This window comes from Athene noctua, chromosome 2 (assembly GCF_965140245.1).
Source record: "Athene noctua chromosome 2, bAthNoc1.hap1.1, whole genome shotgun sequence".
NCBI lineage: Eukaryota > Metazoa > Chordata > Aves > Strigiformes > Strigidae > Athene > Athene noctua.
The window spans coordinates 58,091,650-58,115,116 of record NC_134038.1 but is presented as its reverse complement, the minus strand read 5'-3'; the positions used below and the strand labels follow the sequence as shown (position 1 = coordinate 58,115,116).

Genomic DNA, 23,467 nt, shown 5'->3' with positions numbered 1-23,467 from the left:
GGAAACTTTCTTGTGATTCCTCAGTAGCGCCATGACACCAGTCTTAGGCAGAGGCAAACCTCTAACTGGCACAACTGAAATCTTACTTAAGGATAAAATATCTTTTTTTGTTCATTCCCTCTTGCCAGCTGACCACTGCCAAAGCCCTTGGAAGAATGCAGGGTTTAAAAAAAAAAAAGCCTATGTGCTTAAACATGGACTGGACCGATACACAAAATAAACAGTCAAGGCAACAGCCTAGCATCTTGCAGGTGAAGACAACCACAGAAAACCTCACCAGCTGGCAATGGATGGAACCAGTGCTTGGCACTGTCCCCCTGCACAGAGGCTGAGGGCTGCCGGCACCCACACTGAACCTGAAATCAAGCAGGCAGGCACAAAACCGTTTTCAGCTCTAGCACTTACTTGCTGTGTGACACTTTTCAGGGCAGGTGACTTTACATAAAATGGGCATTAAAATGTGCAAGCACTGGGGAAGGTTCTGCAAGATGGGCAGCTGAAAAGAATTAGGGAATTGCCAGACATTCTGCTCTCCTTCTAGCTTTCTGAAAAAACCCATCAGTTTTCCCTAAATAAACTACACCATCTGCCAGTATTTCCTATGATAGAATCACACATAAGATCAAAATTACTCACTAAAAACTCATCCCGGATGAAGAACTTGGCTCTTGTGACTTTGGGGTCTTCTCCTGCATCTGGTGTTGCTGTTCAATTAAAAATAAGTGACATCAGAAACATGAAAAGCAAACAATCATCTACTTTCCATAATAAAAGCTTTAATAAGGAGGAAGTAGTCCTTCAATAAAGAAATTAAAATGTTAAATATCCACAGGAGATTTCTGGCAGATAATTCTAAAATGGAAGGGTACTGTAAAACCTGACTATGCATTTAACATATTTTAGGAACCTGAAAATAGCTGAAATAGTTGTAACAATGTCATTGGTCACATCATAAAGAGGCTTACTCACATTCACAAGTTTGTTCATACAGATACAAAACAAGTGGGAGTTAGGGTTTAACTTTTATCAGAAAATACGACTAGAAAAAGCAGCTGAGCTGTTCAGTTTCTGCAGCAGAACAGCATCTCCTGAATAAAGCTTCTGCAAGCAGGAATTTGGGTTTAAAAATGGTAGTCCAAGATTACACCTGAAAAAAATGATAGCATCAAAAGATCTATTAACATAGACATTTTATTTCCAGGCCCCAAGTCAGCAGAATACTTAGATACAGTGCCTGTCAAGGGGCCTTAAATTAAACGCTTGCTGAGCAGGAGACTCATTGGTCAGTACTAACTGTCCGTCGGCGGTGAAGCCATCTCTATCCAGGCCGTGTAACTACATTTATGGTAAGTGTGAAAAACAATACAGTGAAGAGATAACCTATTCACTTCCCTTCAGTGTGATTTCTCCTCATCTAAGATACCAAACCAGATGCTTATGACCAAAATATGGTAAAGGGCAAAATTTATAAGAATAGGGAAATGTACTTTTTACTCTTTTCTACAGCACTATGGATAAACATGGAGCAGCAGCACAATCAGCAGCATCTTAAGAGTTCAGTGCTGCTGTTCTTAAATAATGTCAGCTGAAATTAAGGAATAAATGAACAACTACAGGTTAAAAATAGAGAGCTGCTTCATGTGTGAATATCTGGGATCACTCTGGATATCTGCTATGAAATCCTGCTGAGAAACACCAAAAGGTACTTTATTCTGACAACTGGCTTACTATAAAAAAAATGTTGAAAATGTCCTCAAACTCTGTATATAGTGGTGTATGTTTGGGAGAGGGAAATTTGGGTGGTGGTGACAGAAGATTTCTTCTGAAAGCCCTCAGCATTACAAAACTGGTGCCAGGTTAAGTCAGATTTTAGGACAATTATTTATCCTCTCCACCTGAAACTCAGCATCAAACTCCTGAAATTCCACACCTGAATGAAAGCTGAAAATAGCTTATGACCATCTTCACTTCCATAACCTATGCTGTTGTTGATGGTTAGTGGAGAACAAAAGCCTTTTCCAACAGGTGGCTGCAAGCACTATGCCAGGGGCACCACTCAGGTAAGGCAAAGGCTAGTGGTCAGAACGTGCAAGTTTTACCACTTTTGCTAGACACAGACCTGAGATATCTGGGAAGCCCTCTGCCTGGTATAAAACTGGCATAATACCAGAGTTTACTTATGCAATATGTTATTGCGGTGCAGGAATCACTGTACTTCTTGCAATGATATGAAACCAAAGCCATGCTAATCGCTCCCTTGTCACAGTTTTCCTTGTATTTATTGATGTGGTTTTCCTCCATTTAAGTTTCCTTGCTGGTCTGCTGGGCTTCCTGTCAGTATCTGCAACGGCTGAAGTTTACAGTGTTGGAGGATGCAGAATGGCCGCAAAATAAGTCTAACGAGTCCCTAACAAAGCTCAGTGCTGCGGGAGGCTGAGGCAGAAGCATCTGACAGGGGAGAGATATGCCCAGCAGCTTTGCTTTCCTGGGACTGGCTTGCTCCAAAGCAGGGGAAGGCAGGTGCTCTGGAACCAGTCCCCCTGCAGTCCCTACACCCCCCCGCCCCCAGCAGCCAGAGCCCCTTCAGATCCTGCCTGGGCTGGGGCACCTCTGAGCTACGTGCTGCCGGCACGCTCCTTACTTGGCCAACAGTTCCTGTTGAGGAACAGTGTGTGCTTGTGAATTTGGGTCTGCATGTGACAGACCAAGACAGAGAGAGGAAAATCGGGCTATGCCAGCAGGTCCAATCCCAGCGTAGGAAAAAACCTTACCATCCTCAGGTACAGTATAATGTGCGTATTCAGGAAAGTAATCTTCGATTTTTGATTTCCCTGCCAAGACTTTTTCAGCCAGCATGTCCTGTTTATTCAAGAACAAAATGATAGAAATGGTCCGTAACCACCTGTCAAAAACAAAATATTTGTGTTATCTCTGACACGTTAATCAAGGAAAACGTATCTCTTAACAGAAAATTTACTGAATATTCCTGCATGGACAGAGAGTGCAGTAGTGTGGAACATGCTTCAGCAGAAAAAAAAGATGACCTAAATTACTGTTTCAATTGGGTTGCACCTGTGCTGGTGGGTATATTTATAGGATCTGTAAATACATTTATAAAAACTGCAGTAGACATTGCTGAAGGAAGCAGTCTTCAAATACTGTTTTCTAATTTATCCTTATGATACTGAGTTGGTAAAATGATGAAATTTCCTAAAAGCACCACAGTCCAAAACCAGACATTAGTGTCTACTTTGGTTGTGCTGAAGCAAGATAAAAAGGCTGGAAAGCTGCCTTCTCTCAGACTGCTTTGACTTAACTACTGTTCATCCACACAGATATCCCATCTTTTAGGGTGGCCTGTATGACAGATGATGAATCAAAAGAAAAGAATCTCTTTTCTTCCCCAATTAGTACCTAGCCATCACTGTGACAATGTGCCTTTGGGACTCGCACTTAACATTTTTCCTCACTCTACAGACTTCAATCACTTCTTAGTGCAGAGCAACCTCATATGTATGTGCTGGAAACCTCATTACCTTATTCTGTGTATTGTTTTTACTTATTCTCTATCAGGAACCTGTTCAGATCACTATTTGGTTACATATCTATGATTTACATGCACTGTGGCAGAATGGCAATTTAATAGCAGTTACAATTAGACTAGATTTGAAATATCATCCCACAAGGCAGAGAAACGGTGCTCTCTCAGAGACGAGTCTTACGAGAGCGGCTGCCCACGCGGGTACTGGGTGCAGCGCCAGTCAGTGAATCAAAGGCAACACCAACAGCTAGCTGCTCCTGCTGCTGCATCTGAGGAGGAGCCGAAATGTAATTTGGAGGATGCTCACAGCCTCGGCCAAGCAGCACAGTGATGCCAAAAAGGGGTCTCCCCTGCTTCCCTCGTGGCAGCTGGCCCAGGGAGCTTGGGGAGATTGCCCTTTCCCAGCTGTCCCCACGCCCTGTATCATTTTGGCAGCAGCGGTGAAATGCAGCGTGCACTGTCCCTGCAGCATGGCCCCCACCAGGGAGGGGTATGCACCGCGTGGGCACCCTGTGACCTGGCCCTACCTGGACATTTTCTGAATAAGCAATCTGAGCATATAGTAAGGGGAGTCCTGTTTTGTAAGGACTTGAACTGTAGCTAAACTGGGGAGGGTGGGTGAGAAATGAGGTATGTTTTACCTATTATTCCAGATACTTTTGAAAAGGTCCAGGGATTCCCGTAGTCTGTTTGTGTTGTTGTCTTCCCTTATTACCATGTTGTAGCTGCTGCAAGCCACAACAAAGATGATAGCCGTGACATCTGGGCAGAGCACATAAAAGAAAGAAAGGAGAGAGAAAATAACATCTCCGTTATCCTAGGACATACACCCTGAGGTAATGCTGCCATTACTCCCCAAACTGCCAAAAAAACCTGAAGAAAATATCTGTAACACTGGACTCTTGTATTAGGGACACACTATGTGCGAATGTGAATACTAAGCTGCTCACACCTCAGAGAATAAGATCAAAATAAAAATGTGGAATGTTTTTACTTACCATTAAAGCATTGTATCCATTTTCTTCTCTCATCTCTCTGGCCACCTACATCAAACATGCTGTTAAAAAGCCATAGGATGTTATATCACTTATGTGCACTAGGAAAGTCACACGAAGCACGCAGCACAAGGGTTCAGCTTAAAAATCTGACAGCCCCAACGACAGCTGCAGTAAAATATCACCCAAAGGGGAGAGAGATCTGCTGATGTCGTGCTGCATATCAAGAGCTCTGCTGATGCCACACGGCAAGTCAGAGAGCTGCACAGCTCCACCTGCCCCACTCTGCCAGGAGAAGGTTACCGAACCCATTAAAATAGAAATATACTCCCTTCCAGGGCAAGTGATGGCCCACGTAAATGCATGTGGCAGGTAAGGTTGGATGTACTGTAACGGTAGGGTAAGCACAGGTTTTGGCGTATTTTGAAGGGTGGTGAGGAGAGCGCATCTCTGTAAGGAGGAGGACATGGGGGCAGCTCTGTCCCATCAGTGCTGCCACCTTTCTGTGTGAGAACCAGTGAGCAGAGACAGCCTGATGGCAGGTGTTTTACAGAGACACAGTGTAAAACTTTGACAAACACCGAGCTTGCAGCCCTCTGGAAGAAGGGACACATTTAACTCTCCTTGTCTGACTGTAAAAAGTCCAACTCGTGGCAGGATTCCCACTAACTTCTGCAAGATCTTATCCCCAAAAGTATTTTATGAGTTTATAGTAATATGCCAATGAGCCAGTTAGTTAGTAAAAACAGCCACAGACAACTCCACAATAAAGCATCACTAACACGCCTAACTAATATCAGCTCTTTTTGCAAAGTATGAGGCAATTTTACCAGGACCTATGGAAAGAGAGCTAAAAAACCAAACCAAACCAAACATTGCAACAAACTCCCACCCTAAACCTACTATACCAAGCATACATGAGCACAGACATCTGAAATAAGTTGTTAAGAATTAGTATGGTACTCATAAAACATTATTAATAGACTTACTGGAAATTTACTTTATCTACTTGAAATCTTGTTTCAAAAATCCCTGATGTCAACACTCTGCATCTTAATAGGTCCTGGAAATGAGAACACAGAAGCTGATTAGCAAGGTTTTTTTCTAACCTCATTTTGTTTTTAAAGTCTTCAATGTTCCATTTAATTAAAGTTCAATCAGACTTGTTGGTAAACCTGTATGTGTCCATACTGACACAGTGGATATACACAATCATCATCTCTGCATTTGGTTTGTGCACACTCAGAAAGCAGAAGACCCTATATACATTCTCCTTACTGCTCACTGAAACCTGTTACTGATGGCCAATTTTGTATGTGACGTGGATAATAAATTCTAAAGTTACATAAAACTAAGAAAAATGTTATTCATGTTGTAAAGTCAAGTATTCAAATGTTAGAAAACTCCAGATTTACAGTTGCCCAGGCAACCTTAATTCTGCCTTCTTTTGTACTGAATGAGACAGGAATCCTATCGAAATAATAGCTTGTGCCTGAGTAATTAAAGCTCTATTACAGAGTACAGAGGAACAGAATTTAGGTTGTACGTAAATCTGGCATTTCTTTCTTATTTTTCAAACTAGCAATACTTTACAAGTTAAATAACATTCTTTTCATAATTAAAAAAATAATAATTTCCTAGATTCTCAAAGGAAATAGGCAAAAGCAATTTACGACGCATACCTCAGGCAAATAGCTCACCATGTGCTATCGTCATCACCAGCAGCGTTTTTAACCTTGACTATCCAGCACTGCTGCTTGGGCAATGGGTGCAGGACAAAATCAGAGGCTGGAGAAAGCTGCCAGCTGCCTGCGGGGGATGAACCCTGCTGTGCAGCCACCTCCCAGTGCAGCTGTCTGCCAGGGAGTGCTCCCTTCCTGGGGCGAGGGAAGGGCCGCTTGGGCTAGCTTAGCTCTCCTTGCCACGAAGCGGCTGTGAAAGTGGTGAGAGAAGGAGGCAGTCGGTGGTGCAGAGTCCAAGCACAGGTTGCCTTTTTCCCCCCACCCTACCATCTATTGCTTCAAGTACTCTGGTAGCTGGTAAACCTCAGCTGCTTTCACAGCTGCATGAACTCAGCTGTAGGTCACTTATTTAACTGTTTTAGTTATTATATGTTTCCTGTCATTTCCTGACATTTATTTGTTACTGGACTCAGTCATTATTTTGTGATGGTGCAAACAAAATTAAAGGAAGTAAGAGAAAAAGGAAAATGGTGATTTTTACCAGTTAATTCAGTGGGACAACTGATATGGGACTAACAGCAGGATGAAAAGCTAAAAGCAAAAGAGAATCCCTCCTTTAGAGCAAAATTTTTCCACCTGACAAATACCACAGGCCTCTCCTGATCTTTGAAAGACACATGACATTTCTTCCCAAAGGAAATACCAGGAACAATTTCTAGATGATGAATGACTGCTCCAGGTAGAGAAAAGCCTCCCAGGAACAAACAGGCCAACACTAACGTAAATAATGAAAGCAAAAATGAGGCCTTGCATCACTGACTTCTCTCTCCAGCTGAGTGGTATCAATGCTAAAATCAGTCCATGAGGTCTTGATGGAGTAAATCCCAGTGCTACTGCTTTGGTCTGAAAATGTCTTGAGGCCTTTAATAATTGATCCTATATTGGGTTGACTATACAAGTTTCACCTTATAATATAATGCATACTACTTTTTACTGCCTTCTATTTCAGGATACGGTCAGAGTAATTGGACAGGCTTGTGGCTATAGACCTGAACTATGTCTGAAGGAAGAGGCTCTGCTCCGCATACTTCCTTGTGTGTTCTCTGGCAAGTCAATTCATTTCTCTGAATTTCAGTCCCTGGTTGCACAATGAGATTTGGCAACCGTATTTTTTTAAGGGCATCCACCCATTATACACCTGTCATGGTTAGACTGAATTATCCAGTTCAGGGATTCTCTTCTGCCACTTGTATTTGCAGCTTATGATGTGGCCCACAATCTTGGCTGAGACTACTAGATGACAGTGAGATACCTGCACTGAAAAATAACAATTTCAGAATACATTTACCAAAGAGACATCCTGCCCAAGGAAACCACACAGCCTGAGCTGAGGGAAGGCAGTCGAAGCTGTGCACCATGGTGAAGCCCTTTCTTACTTCAAGGCCTTAACTTCCCTGAATGTATTTGTCATTAGAGCACTCTATCAAGATGTATCATGATATCTGGGAAAACAGTGTACTGTCCTGAAAATAAGGCTTAAATAGAAACTATCCTGCCCATAGGAGATGTGCACAGGCTGGAAAGAAGGTGTCTGCACACCCCCAGAGAAGTCCACAAGGTCTGTTGCTGCTGCTGGTGCTCTCCCCTGAATTTGGACACTAGATGTACTGCAGGCTTCTGCCTCTGAAGGACCCGTCTGATGGGCATGGGAAGCCTCCCTCTGGGTTTCCATCACCTCCACCACTGAAATAAAACATTGCTTCTGTGCAGTGAAGGCTGGTGAGGGAAATCGTAGGCTTTTACACTTAAATTTTCTGTTCCCTTCGCTTTGTTTGCAGGACACAGAATGGAAAGCAAGAAGAAATAACAGATGTATTACAGAGATCACCGACCTACATATACTAACAGTAAAAGACAAGCTTGCACCACCAGAAAGCCTCCTCTTCTTTAATATCCATTACTTAAACTCCTAGACTGTATTTTGATATTAAATGGTATGCCCCTATTTCAGCTGCTGTTGGGACTAAAATAAATTACAAAAGGAATTCATAGGAATGGGTGTCTTGGTTCAGACCCTACCCCATTATTTATACTAACCTGATCTGTGGGTGTGTAGTCATCCATGCTGACGCTGTCAATTCTTTCTAAAAAGCTAGAAGAAAAGTAAAGATGCACTTAGAGATGTAAAACACTGTCTAGTCTAATACTTTTCAGTACCTTTTCTGGTTTAGACTCCCGCTGCAAAGTAAAACACAAGTCCAAGAGTAAAGCTACGAGCCCCATAATTTATTTACTTACATTGACTGAGGTTACATCTTCTGAATTTTTTACCCACTTTGTTTCAATACAGCACTTCTACACTTACCGTTATGCAATACCCTCAAGCGGTCCAAATGCAGTTAAATGTTATAATTCTGTGGCCTCCACTAAAAAATACTAAGACTAACCATGTGTCACAACATTATATGGTTGTTTAGACTTAAAAAAGTGTTTGGGGTTTAAAAAAAGAAAATGGGGTGAAGGGTTGCCTTTATTTAGCACAATGCTCATCTATCATAATGTTATGTTAATTATGGTCTCAGTAATGCTAGCAGAAATGCTTGTTGATATACACAAATAGCTCTGGATCGACATGCTGCCCTGGAACACTGCAACTAAAGCAGAAGAAGCGGAAAGCAGAACTGACATGAAGCAGAGGTTAACTAGTCTGACTCTTTAGGTCGCCAAAATTCAGTGAGATGTATAAGGTGAAACAAAAACTCAGAACTGCAGGAAAAGGCAAGAGAAAAGGGAACCAGAAAAAAAGGGGGGAACCACATTCTCCAATTATTTAAAAAATCGTTTCAAATTTCACTTCTTTCCTAGAACATGTTAGAATGGCAGTATTAAGGACATAAAACCTGTGATTTTATATGTATAGCTAAAATAGGCAAGGTTCTTCTCTCTCAACCATTTCTCAGATTTCCTGTGAGCCCAGCTGGCTCATTTTACCCACACTGCCCGTATGAATTGGAAGTTTTCCTGAATTGTTATTTCGTATTTGGCAGTGAATATCCCACTGGCTGACTCATCCTGCTACAATATTATCAAGATTTCTTGATAGTATTTCTTTATAAATTGGCAAGTTTTTCCCAATTTTACTTGGGTGTGTGTGTAGAATCTACTTAATTGCAGTGGGAAAGACAAAAAAACAGTGAACTCTTGACTTACAATGTGACTCACTGTTAACACAGGGGTCACACACACTGACCAGTTGAAAAAATGCCCCCCCAAAAGCCTCTTTGTAATTCTCATAGCACTTTCCCACGGATATGAACTGAAAGGAGGAGAAATACACTGTGTATGTATTTACTTATACTATTTTTCCTTTTAAAACTTCCATTGTTGTAACAGGGAAACAAAATGCAGTATCTACAGTTAGAATACTAAGTTTTTCTTTCTGGATGATCAAGGTGTGATGGCTAAGTATATTGTTTAAAAAAATCACTGTTTAGCACAATACAATGGCTGCCTGATAACAAAACTATACTGAACAAACTCTAAAGAAAAAATTACTTTTTTACAAAACCTCCTCCCCTGCCAAAAGTCACCATAAACATATAAAGATATGAGTACATCTTTATAGATGGCTACAGTCACCATGACAAATCGGCTGAATTCAGACTAAACCTTTTGGTCAGATGATTTTCATCACCTTGAGAATACTGATTAAACAAAGTTCAACTTCAGTGACCCCCGCAGTTAACGCAGACACTGGCACAGAGCAATGAATTTTTAACTGGTGCACCTATCATTAACACAACTCTCATCTCACGCTTGCAACACACAAGATGAAAAAAGAAGGCAAAAAGGCCCAAACCAAAAATGCTTCCAAGCTAAATTGCTTCCTAAACACAAAATAATTTTTTAGTAACATGGTTGTTCAGGCAGTACTCCTGTATTTCCAAATCCGTTTCAAAGTGTTCTTTCGAGTTTCATAATAGTTTGATCCGAACAGTCTGCAACTTTTCATCAGGGTAAAACATTGTCAGAGGGGTAAATTCAGGTCTCGGCACAGTAAGGTGGCAGTGCCAGCAGGTTTAAGAAGCCTGAAGAAAATGGGCATGAGCCCGAGGGAGAGCAAGCAAACTGCTGTGGGAAGCACAATCGCTTGCACAGCTTGGGATCGATAAATACAACTGAAGTCAAAGGAGAAAATGCTCCTCAACTACAGGTGGCACAAAAAGGGCTCTGGTTAAGAGTGTGGACAGAAGCGAGTATTTGTGCACAAATACAACTCCATCACAAACCTCAAAAGACAGCGTGAATCTTTGGTTTTCTTGCAGAAGTATTCCTTCTGGAGCTGATGTATAAATCAGAGACAATAAATCTTGTCTCCCCAATACCAAGGTCATGTTGGAAGACTTTATCCAGAGGTGATTAGACACAGTATTTAGTTCCAATCTGCATCTCTCTCACCTATACAACAAGCACTTCAGGAAGGTTATTGGTTGTTAGCATTTGCATTTTCCAAACAGGCAAATTATGGTAAGAAACAGAGGAGTGAGTAACACAGAGTTACACTACAAATAATCCACGGCAGGGTTGGGAATGAGGTAAGTCTCCTAATTAGATGTCCTATGTATCAGCCCAAGTCATCTTCCATTTTGAAACTGTCAGCCTCCTCCCTGTAAAAGGATCTGTTTCAAATACTCTAAACTGCAACACTGGAGTTAGAAGAGAGTGAGCTCTGACAAATATCATGTGCTTAAAAAATATCACGTGCTTAAAAAAATATCACTTGACATAGCAGCCGTAATGTTTTATGCTTGTAAAGTTGCTGGCCACAGGTGATCTATATTAAAATAAAGGCAACGATTTACAAGACTTTACCTGCCACCTTGCTGTATCAAGCTCCTATGATATCACTAGCATCCAATAAATCAACACGCAAATACTATTAGAATTTGGCTAAATTTTGTAGCTTTACAGAAAATTAACCTTTTTGGTGTGTGATAGACAGCCTTCTTAAGATTTCTTTTGCAACTGCATTAAACATTCACTGAGATTTCTAGACACTGAAACACAAAAAAGCTGTATTTTTACTTTTTTGAAGGAAAATCAGTTCTGGAATATCCTTCAGATAAGCTCCTTATTCGGCTAATTAGCACAGTATAAAAAAATAGCTCTGACAGGCAAATGTACACAGTAGGTACAAGTAGTGGATTCCAGATGAGATAAGGAGTCAGTACTGCCTTATTACTAAATACGCTAATTTCATTCTCATTACTGTATTTAAATAGGAAAACTGGAATCACTTTTCTAAATTGCTTTCTAAAGAATGTTAATTTCTAATAATTCTAAATGCCTCTAATGATTATGTTCTGACATAATATACATTCTTTTATACATATATAAACACACCAGCAAATTTTAAATTTACCTGACTAAACTTTCAATTTAAAGTGCTTAAAGTATGAAGATAAATCCCAACTGTGGCAACGCCCATATCTCCACTCTAAGAATCAGTGTGAGTAAAACACAGTAACAGAAAAATGAGCAAAAATGGACACCAGTATCACTTATTCTCTCTTTTTAGATCTTGTTTTTTTCAGCACAGGGATAAAATTATTTTCTGAGAATTATGCCTTTTAAAAATACTGACATGTCTTCTATTTATGCAGCTTCTATAGAAATCCATATTCAGGATTTATGTTAATTCTGCAGTGACTGCTTTGCATGCATGTGCAATGAACTTTAAACCCATGCACTGAACTCAACTGTGAATAAAACTATAACATATGATACAATATTTATATTTCTATGTCACAATTGTGGTTTTATTTATAAAAGATTCAGTCTGGTAATTAGTATGACATTTATGTTCTTAATTTTACAGTAGGGTGTTTTATATTTCCTTACATTGAATGGCAGAGACTATTTTTTTTCTGTGAATAAATTAGGCAAGATATTGGAAGGGAGGTCTTCACTGCTCTGTTTGGAAATGCAGTGGTTTGGTTTGCCAACAAATTAAAGCAAAGAAAAATGGACTGATAAAGTTAAACCCCCCCCCCCACAATCACGAGCTACTGACATTATTATATCTATTATTAAGCTGATCTGTAGTTTTATAAATATCTTCAGTGAGTTTCCTAGGAAACTCAGCTGACACTTACTTTGACAAGCAATCTCTAAATTTTATATTATGCAAGCTGTGAACACAAAAGTACAGGTTTTAGATGTGCCTGCCAGTGCATGTGGGAACTATCAATAAGCATTATTCTCTTTAAAAACCATGGAAATTTGAGGAGAAGTAGCAGCTATATAAGAATTTCTGAAAAAGGGATTCATAAATGCACAAATAAAGAGGAGGTAATAGTACATGAAAAACCTTTTCTCACTGGGTAAATCACTACGTGGCTCTGTATAGATATTTCAACACCACGAACAAAAACACAATTAAAAGAAAAATAATGTTTTGAGAATAATATGATAGACACAAAACACATGCTATATTTGTAAGTGTATTTTGACATCTAAAGAATTGGGAAAATGAACTGCTAAACCATAGATCAATACAACAAACTACACATTTAATAAAGCTTCGTTTACTTCAACCATTTTTTAATGCTCTCACCCCAAAATTTCAAAGGCCACGTATCAAAAAGTTGCTGTGGAAAACAAGAAATCAAACCCATTTTTTCTTTAAAAGAAAAAGGTAATGTGGCAAATCTTTAAGGCTGTAGATTTAAGTTCTCAGAGAGAAGAATCTCCAAGTAAGTTGTCAGGGTCAGCAAAACTTTACATTTCTGATGGACCATTAAGAGTTTTGCAAACTCCTCAGCCAGGCTGAAAAACCAGCAGAAGCACCATAATAAGAAACCATCCAGGACCAGGACTTTGAATTCCACCCTCTTTGTACTGCAGTAAGTCACAGGTGAGGCAGACATTTGACAATGAGAACACCTACCTCAAGTCTTTAGGGAGCTGAAATGGAAAAAATGCGCCTTTTTTTTTTTTTTTTTCCTGTTGCAGTTATCAGGGACAACATCAAGATTTAAACTTTTTTTTTTTTTTCCATCTTTCTTTCCATAAAATCTCTTTTTTTTTTTTTTTTTTTTTTTTAATCAGCTAAAGTTACAATCCTGTTAGTTCTTCCTGCCATATCTGAAATAGGAAACTATGGATTTCTGGTTTCAAAAATACCTTAGGCTCCACAGGTAGGCTTCAAGCAACCTCACATTATTCTGATATATTTCCTGGTAACTGAGAAAGACATAATGAAAACAGCCCCCACTAATATTCTAACCCCTAAAGGATTAATTTTCCCAAGTCATTTGCTGAAAATATCAGCAGAAATCCCTCAGAAAATGTTGGTAAAATTTAACAGCTAAGAATTTTCCTGCCAGATTTAAATAGTCACTATATTTTAAATACAGCTTCCATGTGGTAGTGGAGTTTTCCCCCTTTCCCTCCATACCACTTTGTTGTTGCTTTCACGGGAATAAGCGCAGCAGCGAGGGCATGATGAGGCAGGGGGAAGAGAGGGACTGAAACATGTTTTGGATTCACTCTGGCTCTCCAGTTTTGAATGACCAATTGCTGCATAAGCTGTTATGGAAGAAAATACCCCATGTCAACACTGAAGATGCTGCTGAAATAGAGTATTTCTTTCAAATGGGTTAGAAATCTACATATTGATATTGCTTGTCACATGTTTTTGACACCTGCTAAGTTCCCCAGGGCTTCCCTTTTGCTTCTGGCAGCTAAAAAGCATCTACTTCCACTCCAACGTGAACCCACTACAACCGTCTCTCCAGCCACCTGTGCAGGTGTGACATGCTTGGAAGGGGAGAGATGACTGGTGGAGGCTGCTGCTCTCCATACAGGGTCTGGGGGCCTGCAACGAGTGGCCTCTGCCCAGCTGGACCCCCGCTCCCCAACTCCAGGAATCTTTACTGGAACGTGTTCTGGGTCAGGAGCTCAGCTGGATCCTGCAGTGAAATTTTGCTATATTACAGGTGAAACCTGAATTTAATAAAGATCTCCAGAATTTACCTTGCTTATCGTTTTTTCACTTGTCAAAACTGTATTTTCCCAAGGCCTGTCAATCTCCCAGCAGACCTCATGCCATCTTGCCCAGGGTTGGCAAAGGGCTGCTTGGAGATTACCAAAAACTGGTGGGATTTATCCACAGAAACATACCTTCACCCATCTGCAACTCACAGCTTGCCAGCAAGGAAACTGTTGTGCCAGGACGTGAAAAGATTAAATGGGAGGCCAAGAGGGAGAGCAAAGTACAATCATGCCTGAAACCTGCTGGCTTGTTAACAGGCCAGTAAAGCTTGAGGATTTGTCATTTAAAGCATTTGTCCAGCCCTCTGCTCAGGGTGGGGGGGGGTGTGTGGCAGGGAGGCAGCTGGAGGTGGGTCACCCACCAGCCCACTGGGGACCACAACAACTGATACACAGTCAGGACATGGCATCCTGGGCTGTACAGCTTTTGGTGAAGCCATGTGTTTCCCCATGGCAGCACTGGCTGCTCTGAGCTTGCTTCAGAGGGAGCAGGGCAAAAAGACTGGGAGAGGTCTCAGGCTATGAGGCTATGAGGTCTCAGACTATGATCTCTCCTACACACGCGAGCAATGGCACTTTGTTGTCCCAGTGTCTGTACCTCCCACTGGCGGCACAACCATCGACAGGGAAGTGTATAATCCATCTTGTTTTGGTGCCCCAGCCATGGCTGCTGCTAGCTGTGGCCCCAGCCACCACGAAGCCATCAAGAGCAAAGCCATCACGAGACACTTTACTAGTACCAGCAAACTATGCTCCCCAGTAATCCCATGAAGCAGGAAAACTCTAGTTTAAACCCCATTTACAGATGACGACTTTGGCTGAGACAATAAAAGCAGTAACAGATGACAACGGTTGCAACCAAGGGCTTGTCACCATTCACCAGGTTACCCTTTCCTGCAAGGAGCCAGAGAGCTGGCAGCAATCAGGAGCACATCTGGTGAGGATAAAGAGAGATGGCTAAAATCTGTAGAAGTTTTCCTAGTCTATGCGCTCGGTTAAGAGTTTCCTAGCAGACACCCATTTTAATCTCACTTTCTCCACCACCAGGTTGTCTTTTCTCAGTATGTACTGCAGAACATCTCTAAGCTTCACAGGCTTTGGCACATGTCCAGCTATTAAGCTAAACAAAAGCACAAGAAGTTCAACTGCATTAAATGTTTCAGATATATGAGTAGTATCCTCTTTCTGCTTAATAACAACAATCTCATTTTTTTTTTAATTGAAAATACATGAACTAAACAAAAAAAAAAGAATAAACAGTATGACTTCCATAACTGCTTGTCCCCACCGGTTCCTTAAATTTGTTAAGAAGCAGTGTGAATTTTGGGAAATGCATTTCTTCCTTCTAAATTTAGCAAACTAACCACTTTTTGGCTTAGCAGATGTTTTTGCTTTCCGAGCGAGAGGCCTATGGGGACCATCATTAACCCTCTTCTTAACATAAACACTGACTAAGACTTAAATCTGGAAAACTGTCATTCACACAGAAAGGTTAACAGGCTCCAGCAGAAGCGAGACTCATCATCTGCAACTTCTGCTATATGGGATCTCAGAGAAAAGGAAAGAAGACTGACAAAGAGAGAAAGAAGAGGAAAGGTTATTTATTTATTTACTTTAAAAGCAACAATATTTTTCTATTGCTTGTGATCATATGCTTTATTCCCAGGGGTGCAGCAGTCAAGCTGCTGCAAAACAGACTAAGAATGAAGCACTGATAAAATCTGAGTCTTAGACCGGCGCATGCAGACCCTCCTTCTGACCACATTCACACCAGCTTGAATCCACTAACTTCAGTGAACTTTTTTTCTTCATCATTAGAGGACAGTCCTAGGCTGATAATCATTGTCTACATACTGATACACCCATGGAGCATTTATATAGACACAGATCTGAGTTCTACAATGTAAAGGCTACACAGAGCACATTCTACAATTTAAGTGCAATTTTGAACAGAGGACCAAAAGATAATAATCTGAAAACAGAAAGCTCATATTGCATTATCTGGAGAGATGTGGATCCTGACCGCTTTGTGAGCTGATATATGACAGACTAGGATCTCTTTATCCACTGTCTGAATGAAATGACTGTTTATTATCTTCCAGCAACCACACAGACAGGAGCTGGAAGGGAAGCAGAGAATACCTGAAAATATCAGGTGAGTTACACGGGCAGAACACAACTGTCCCGTCAGAACCTGCAAAATGCGCCTTTAGACAGAATGATAGATCAAAATCTTGATTTTATCTCTACTAACTAAAGCACACAGAAGATCTCACCTCCACCTCTTCAGGTGAATTGTTCAAAAAGAACATGGGACTTTTATGTTCAGGAAAGCTGAACTATGGGCAAAGGCCTCAATAATATTTGGAGCTGTCAAATGCATCAGGTTTAAAAGGACCAGTCATATACCACAAGATTTCCAGGGGATGTCAGAAGTTAACAAAATGTATTTTCACTGGATGTTGCAAATACAGCTTTCCCTGTTACTTGCAAGTTTATCTTGCTGTGATATGGAAAAATTTCAGTGCAACTTACATGTTCCGGTTGATGGTTTTGTTTTCAAAAATTGTTGTACTGTGGATATCCTCTTAGTGTTCACAAAATCCACAATTGCTGTGATCCCTAAAGAATGCCAAATCCAGGTTGGAAATAGTACTGGTTGTTGGATGTTAAAGACCACTTACTCTGGTATAAGTGATTTGAAATAAGTCGTCTGCTACAGTGATTGCCAGAAAGGAACCAGTTTGACTGGAGTTTTCTATAGGAGGTTGATAAAAGAGAGAGCAGAAAATTCCCAAACAGGAGAGGCAAACGTAACAAAACTCAGACTTAAAAGGAAGTAATGAGAAGTTTGTGTTTACCTGTGGCACCAGTCCAAGCTCAGTGCAAGCAAACGTGCTGCCCAGAGATTTCATGTCTCAAAGTCAAACCAGATGATTCAAAAAAGAGGATGCTAGTAGCCCCCACAAAACCCAGATGAAGAAAAGTGAACACTTCAGGGTGGTAAATGCTCCTTGTCAGGAAAAGCACACATGCATGTTTATTACTGTTTCCACATCTATGCATTTTTTGTGACATGTAAATGAAAGTGTGTTAAAGTGTTGAGCAAAATGAGAGCATATCTGTTTGCTTTCACCTACCACGTGTTCGTCAGGTGTTGACATGACTCAGAGAATTGACATGGCTGGAGTCCTGGTGAGTGCTGGGGTTAAACAGGAGGACTGGCACTAGACTTCAGGGTTTAACATTTGGATCACAGGACCAGCTCTCATGAGGATGTCTCAAGATAGGATCTGGTGTTCCTATGGATATCTACCATTTCAGGAATACAAGGGCTCCTAACACACATCCTACCAGAGAAGAAGCTTTCTGGGGTTGCATGTAAGGTGTGAATTCAACAGTGCAACCTAAGAAAATGGAAAAATTTGCTTCATGGAAAAGTTAGGAAAGTGACCAGCTTCCTACACAGTGGGAACAGAGAAAATGTTAACGCAGAGCACCTGGTAAAATTTCTTTTTCCTTATTGCAGTTTTTGAGGTGTGGTGGCAGATCATTTCTCTTCTGCACTCCTTAATTCTTGCCCCAGCTCTAATGTTGCACTCTCATACCTTTACCTTGGGTGAAGGATGTGCTGGACACATTCTATGAGCAGTCCTCTGATGTGCAGGGCTGATGTGTGGTTCACCAGCATATTCTCAGTTACTGAAATAGGATACTACCTTGTCAATGTTCAAGGCAAGAAGACTTACACAACAGGGCAAGAATTAATAGCTCAGGAGTTAAAGGACAGATAATGAAGACTGACATCCTTCCAGCGGTTCCAGAGCATTTTACTTCAAAACACCCAACAGAACCACTTCAACCATTGTGAAGAGCAGACCTGTTGTCTTCCCTTTAGCAGAGTGAGGAGACATGGTAACCTTTCACCTTTGAATGGAAGGACACAAAGCCTGCTCTTCCCAAAGCTGTTTATGCCATGCACCAGAATTTATTAGGGCTTCCCTTCTTGTAATCTAGAGCAGACTGGCTATCTTTCTTATTCCCATGTACAACACACTTTGGAGCTGTACATGAAAAACAGTATCAGATAGGTATCTGTGTACTCTTGTATCATTACAATTGATGCTGCTGAAATGTTTTCATTAAATTACCACTATCCCTGCCCATTTTAGAACAGGATATATTTAACCACTGAATGTATTCAAGCAATTGGTCATAACACCTACAGCTTGGCTGAGCCATTACCTCAGGTAGCTGGGGGACGGCATGGAGCTGAAGCAAGGAGATGAATTGTTACTACAAAAATGGAAGGAAGAAGGATACAGCGACCATGTCCAACTTGCTAACAATTGGCCTAATTCCATTTAATAGTTACAAGCTATTTAAACAAAACAAGAGTTATAAAACTTAGTGTTCAAAACTAGCCGTACAACCCTGTTACCTGTGCATTTGACAGTAAGTCATGTTAACACTGATGTTTACTATTAATACAGCATTCCTAACTCTGAACTCTCTGTACCTTTCTTTCCATTCCCATCAACTTTCCTTGATTTTTTTAGTGTACAGTACTATTAAAACAACAATACAATGAGCTGGGTTTGAGGAATGAGGAAAATAATTATGCAACAACCTGATTAAGTCCTGCTTCAAGTTACTTTAAAGATTACATTACGCTTCTGGTTTTAATCTCTCTATCCTGTACCTAACAGGTGGTAGCCATTTGGGGTCTGGTTTCCAAAGAGCAAAGTGGTCTTGGTTTGTGGATAACAGAGAATTTGGCACCGCAGGCAATCCTCGCTGCTCGAAGTGTAGGCTCTGTGCTGAGATGCTTGCTGTCAGTGCCAGCACACCATCTATGGCCCGAGGCAGGAGAGCTAGGGGAAGAGGAGGCTGAGCAGCACTGGGGATGCTGCACGGGTGCTGCAATACAGCAGCAGCACTGGAGCCAGCCTGAACACCTGCATGGAGCCACCTGGAAGCTTGGTAGCTGCAGCTCCTTGTAGGATCGAGGCCAACTCACCAGCCCTTAGAGTATATTGGTGCTACTGTGAGAACAACTTCGGCCTTTACAGCTGAAAAGTCACCCTGCCACTTTGTAGGAGCTGTTGCTTTGCACCATGTAGACATCTGCAAGGAAGGGCAGAAGCTTGAAAAAAACCTACTTTATAAAAAAAAATCCACCAAGGCCAATTTTAAATCCCAGTCAACTTCTAAAGCACGTGAATACAGACACCAAGAAGGAAGTTGAACTTCCCAATATGTCTTTTCCACCCAAACAGTTAGTGGAAAAAACATGGTAGATTTATGCAATAGCAGCTGGAGAAGTCTGAAAAGGAATATACAAGTAAGGCAGAAATGTCAGAAACCCAAGTCCAATTGTCAGTTCAGATCTCAAAATGTTGTCTTTTCTCTCTTTCTTTTAAAGAGAAGATTAAAAATACCATTCCCAACGCGTGTAACCTGCAGAAATGAAAACCAGAAATCATTTATCCTCTCAATATGGAACCACCACTCACGTGTTTACGTAATGATGTATAGCTAGCGATATACTGGCAGGTCATCCTGTGGTCAGGCTGTGAGGGTAGGTACAAGTTTTGTATTTTCAGGGAGAAAAGTAGATGCATTTTTATCCTTTTGTTTTTTCTTTCCCACTTCAAACCTGAATGCTCCTAGAACAAAAAATGCATTACAAGATTTTTTTTTTCCCCATCAAATTGCGTGTGTCTGTGTGACATTGTGGTTCAGCTGCTGGAAATGCTCTGAGAAAGAGCATGCCCAGCACCTATCCTGAGGGTGAGAACCACTTAGGCCTTTAAGGATCTGACCTTTTTTCCCAAGAAAGTCCATATTAAGCCAAATTCTAATATAAAAGGTCTTCATACTATTGCTTGGGAGAGTGAGTGCCCTCAGGAGGTAGAGCCAGAAGGATCTAAAGTAGGGTGTGAAGAACAGTGAAGACCTTTCACTTTAGCCTCTGGGATCTTGGCTCCGAAATAAAACGAAACTTTCATTCACACAGAATTGGACATTTTTCAGAAAATAAGTCTAAGAAGCTTCACTAAGCGATATCAGACCTAAACTGCAAAGCTACAGACAAAACCTCAGTGCTGTGCAAAGGAGTATCCTATAGATTACTGTCTCTGCCCAGTACCGCAAAAATGAATTTTTAAATTAATGGTATAGTATTCTAGAAAACACTCTTCCCTCCCCTACAGAAAAACCTAAAAATCTTTCTCCAAAACAGCTTTCAATAATAAGGTGCACTGTAGTTCAGTGCAGAAAGAGCAAAGATTAATTAGGGACCAGACATATTATCAAAGTCATCACAGAAACAGAATCAAACCACAAAGTTTTGTTGTTTGGTTGTCTACTTCCAATTAAATGGGATTTCTGATCCCAAATACCAGAGCACAGGTATGGCAGCCAAATCTGTGGGCATTTATTTTAATCAAATAAACACACAGATAATTCTTAATCCTATAATCCCTTCAAATTGTTAGTAACCTTCTTAATTAGATTACAAATAATCCACTTCTTAACACCAGCACTGTAAATACTAATCTACTGCCCTTAACAAATGTCTGTCTTGCAACAGGGTATCACGCATTAGACTTCAAAGCACCCAAAGTTCCCCCTTCCTTCAGAAAAATACTTCCTTTGCTTTGTGGAGGGGTGCGTTGACAAAATTTTTAAGTAAATCCAAAAAATACACATTTACAACATAAATGTGATGATATTTTGAAAGCAAAAGCCATTCCTTAATTTGTCAGGTGCTGATACTTTACTCATTTTACAAGATACACCTTTGAGAAGGTCTCAGTGCTCCTCATTCAAAAAGCAAAAAACAATACACTTAAAAGAACTGTTTCTGACTGGTTTTTAAATGTTAGTATTTTATTAAGTTTTTCTTATATCTTCAGCACAAACCCTTGAAAGCCCTACAACAAATGGAAAACAAATCAAGAGGTGTAAGTAATAAACAATCACACGTCTTTAAGACACACGTCTTAATTTACTGGTTACGTGTTGGATTTGGGGCTGCTCTGACCTAAATTCAGCTCAAGCACTGCAACGCAATTCTGAGCAGATTCAGTGTCAAAACATTACATGGACAGAAGCCAAATCACAGAAGTGAGGAAACGGAGACATTTCCAACTGTTTTTTATGCCTTTTGCCTGTGTTTCTTCCCATCTCAGCACAAAGAAACTGTATGACAGGCTGTACCATGACACTGTGCGGGTATCCTAGTCCACCTCTGCCCCTCCAGACAAGACGTGTACATTATGTAGACTGACAGCCCATGCCAGCAGGAAAGAAATGATGACCAGAATTAATCTGAAGCATACTAAAAGCGCATTGAAAAACTGCTGACCTATTCTTCAAAACTGACACCAATTTTAAGGTGAGTCACTTTCTCATAGAAGCTACAGGTAAGAGGAAATTTAATAACTGCAGAACAGATGTAGATAAAATAAACGCAAACAAATGGCAAGATACTCCAAATGTGGGGCAGCTTGGTACTTTCCTGCACTGTATTTTTCTCTTGTCAGAATGACTAAATATTTCAGATATACAGAGGGACTAAGAAATTCAGTCCAAGAAAAGCTTTGATTCTACCAAGACTCACCCACAAGCATAGTTTTAAGGATATAAGTAATCCTATTGAATGCAACAAGACTTTGGAATTCAATGGGACTGCTCATATGCTTAAAAGATCAGCAAGCAATGTGTGCAAAATTTTGGACGTCTGGAGCCTGAAGGAAGCTCTTGCCCTTAAAGCAAATGGAGTCTCCACTCTTTGCTCATTACAGCCCAACTCCAAACATCATAGTCACAACTATGGTCCAACAGCAGGGACATTGCATGGCATGTTGCGGGTACAGACATGGCCTTTTATTCTGGGGAATGATCACACCTGTGTCATTCTCCACAAGTGTAATTATCTCACTATTAAGAGTAACCTGTAAAGAGATTTTTTTGAAGTCCAGTAGCTTTAGTGTCCTTAGCTCTCTCTTGTATCTTCCAGGTAGCATTCTTAACAGAGGATATAAAAAATGTAATAAATAACACTTCACCTAACAACGGCTTTGTCAGCACCTGACCTATGGGAACCATCAGTGTACAGTGCAACACCAGCACTGGCAGGCTCCTCTGCAACCTCCATCAAGCTACCAGGAACGAGTCAGGCTTTACCTCCTAATGTGGCACATTATGTTTTAAATACTTCTCAGTATAACACGGATGATCCCATGAGGACACTGGAACAAAGCCACAGGCTAGCTCACTTTCCAGGAGGTGCCTGCTACCTGTCTGGCAACTGCCATGGGTAATATCATCTGTCACACCAACCCAGGGGCTTGTCTGCAAGCTGAAGGGGCCCCAGGCCACACTGCTTTATAAAGCAAGATCTGTGCATTGATTTGTTGAAACAACTAGGAAAACCAGTACTATGCCCAGGTCATAATTTGCCATCATTAATGCCAACCTGTTCTTTGAGAAGAACAGTCACCCAAGTGCTATGAGGTTATCTTCAATTATGGATGCAGAATTTGTTTTCCAACATAAATGATTTTCTTCAGCAGTTTACCTTCAACTGTTTTCCATTCTGGCAAGGAATACATCATACAACACCCACGTCCTGCTTAATTACAGCAGGAGAATAAAGAAAGTACCAGAAAAATGAATTAAGCTACAGGAACTCACTCATTTACACCCCTACTCGTCATGTATTCTATTAAAAAGTGTTTCTAAGATAAAATTTGTTTGCATTGAGAGTGGCTATGGTCTTTATCTTTAAAGATGACAGAAGAGATGTGCCTGGAAGCAGAACATAGGAGAACAGCGTCGGTGGCCCATGTAGACTTTTCTGTATTTACTGCTTCAAACACAACTATACTGATTACTGCAAGCCTGGTAATAAGATGGCTACAACTAAAATTTAGTATAGATACCATATAGACACCGAATGTCAAGGACATGCCTGCGCATAACGCTGAAAATAGAATTCAATATGACGAGGGATTGGAAGTAAAGTTTTACAAAGGAGCCAGTGCATCGTGGCGCCATAATTCCTGCTAAAATAACCAAATGTCATAAAGTAAAACATGACCTACAATTGTTACGGTAAAGAATGGAATGAAATAAAAATATTGTAAAACTACACCCAACTGAGAAAGTTAATTATGACATGACAA

General features: G+C 40.7%; 1 protein-coding gene across 3 annotated transcripts in view; it reads right to left on the bottom strand.

Moving 5' to 3' along the window:
• Positions 1-23,467, bottom strand: part of GNAL (G protein subunit alpha L) — a 196,512-nt gene that overhangs the window by 7,796 nt on the left and 165,249 nt on the right. For all 3 annotated transcript variants that reach the window (XM_074899242.1, XM_074899243.1, XM_074899244.1), the window contains exons 6-11: positions 8,316-8,370; positions 5,526-5,599; positions 4,540-4,598; positions 4,183-4,303; positions 2,772-2,902; positions 637-704 (exon numbers count right to left, since the gene is read on the bottom strand). In XM_074899242.1, coding sequence (XP_074755343.1) covers positions 637-704; positions 2,772-2,902; positions 4,183-4,303; positions 4,540-4,598; positions 5,526-5,599; positions 8,316-8,370 — 508 coding nt within the window. The remainder of the gene's footprint in view (positions 1-636; positions 705-2,771; positions 2,903-4,182; positions 4,304-4,539; positions 4,599-5,525; positions 5,600-8,315; positions 8,371-23,467) is intronic.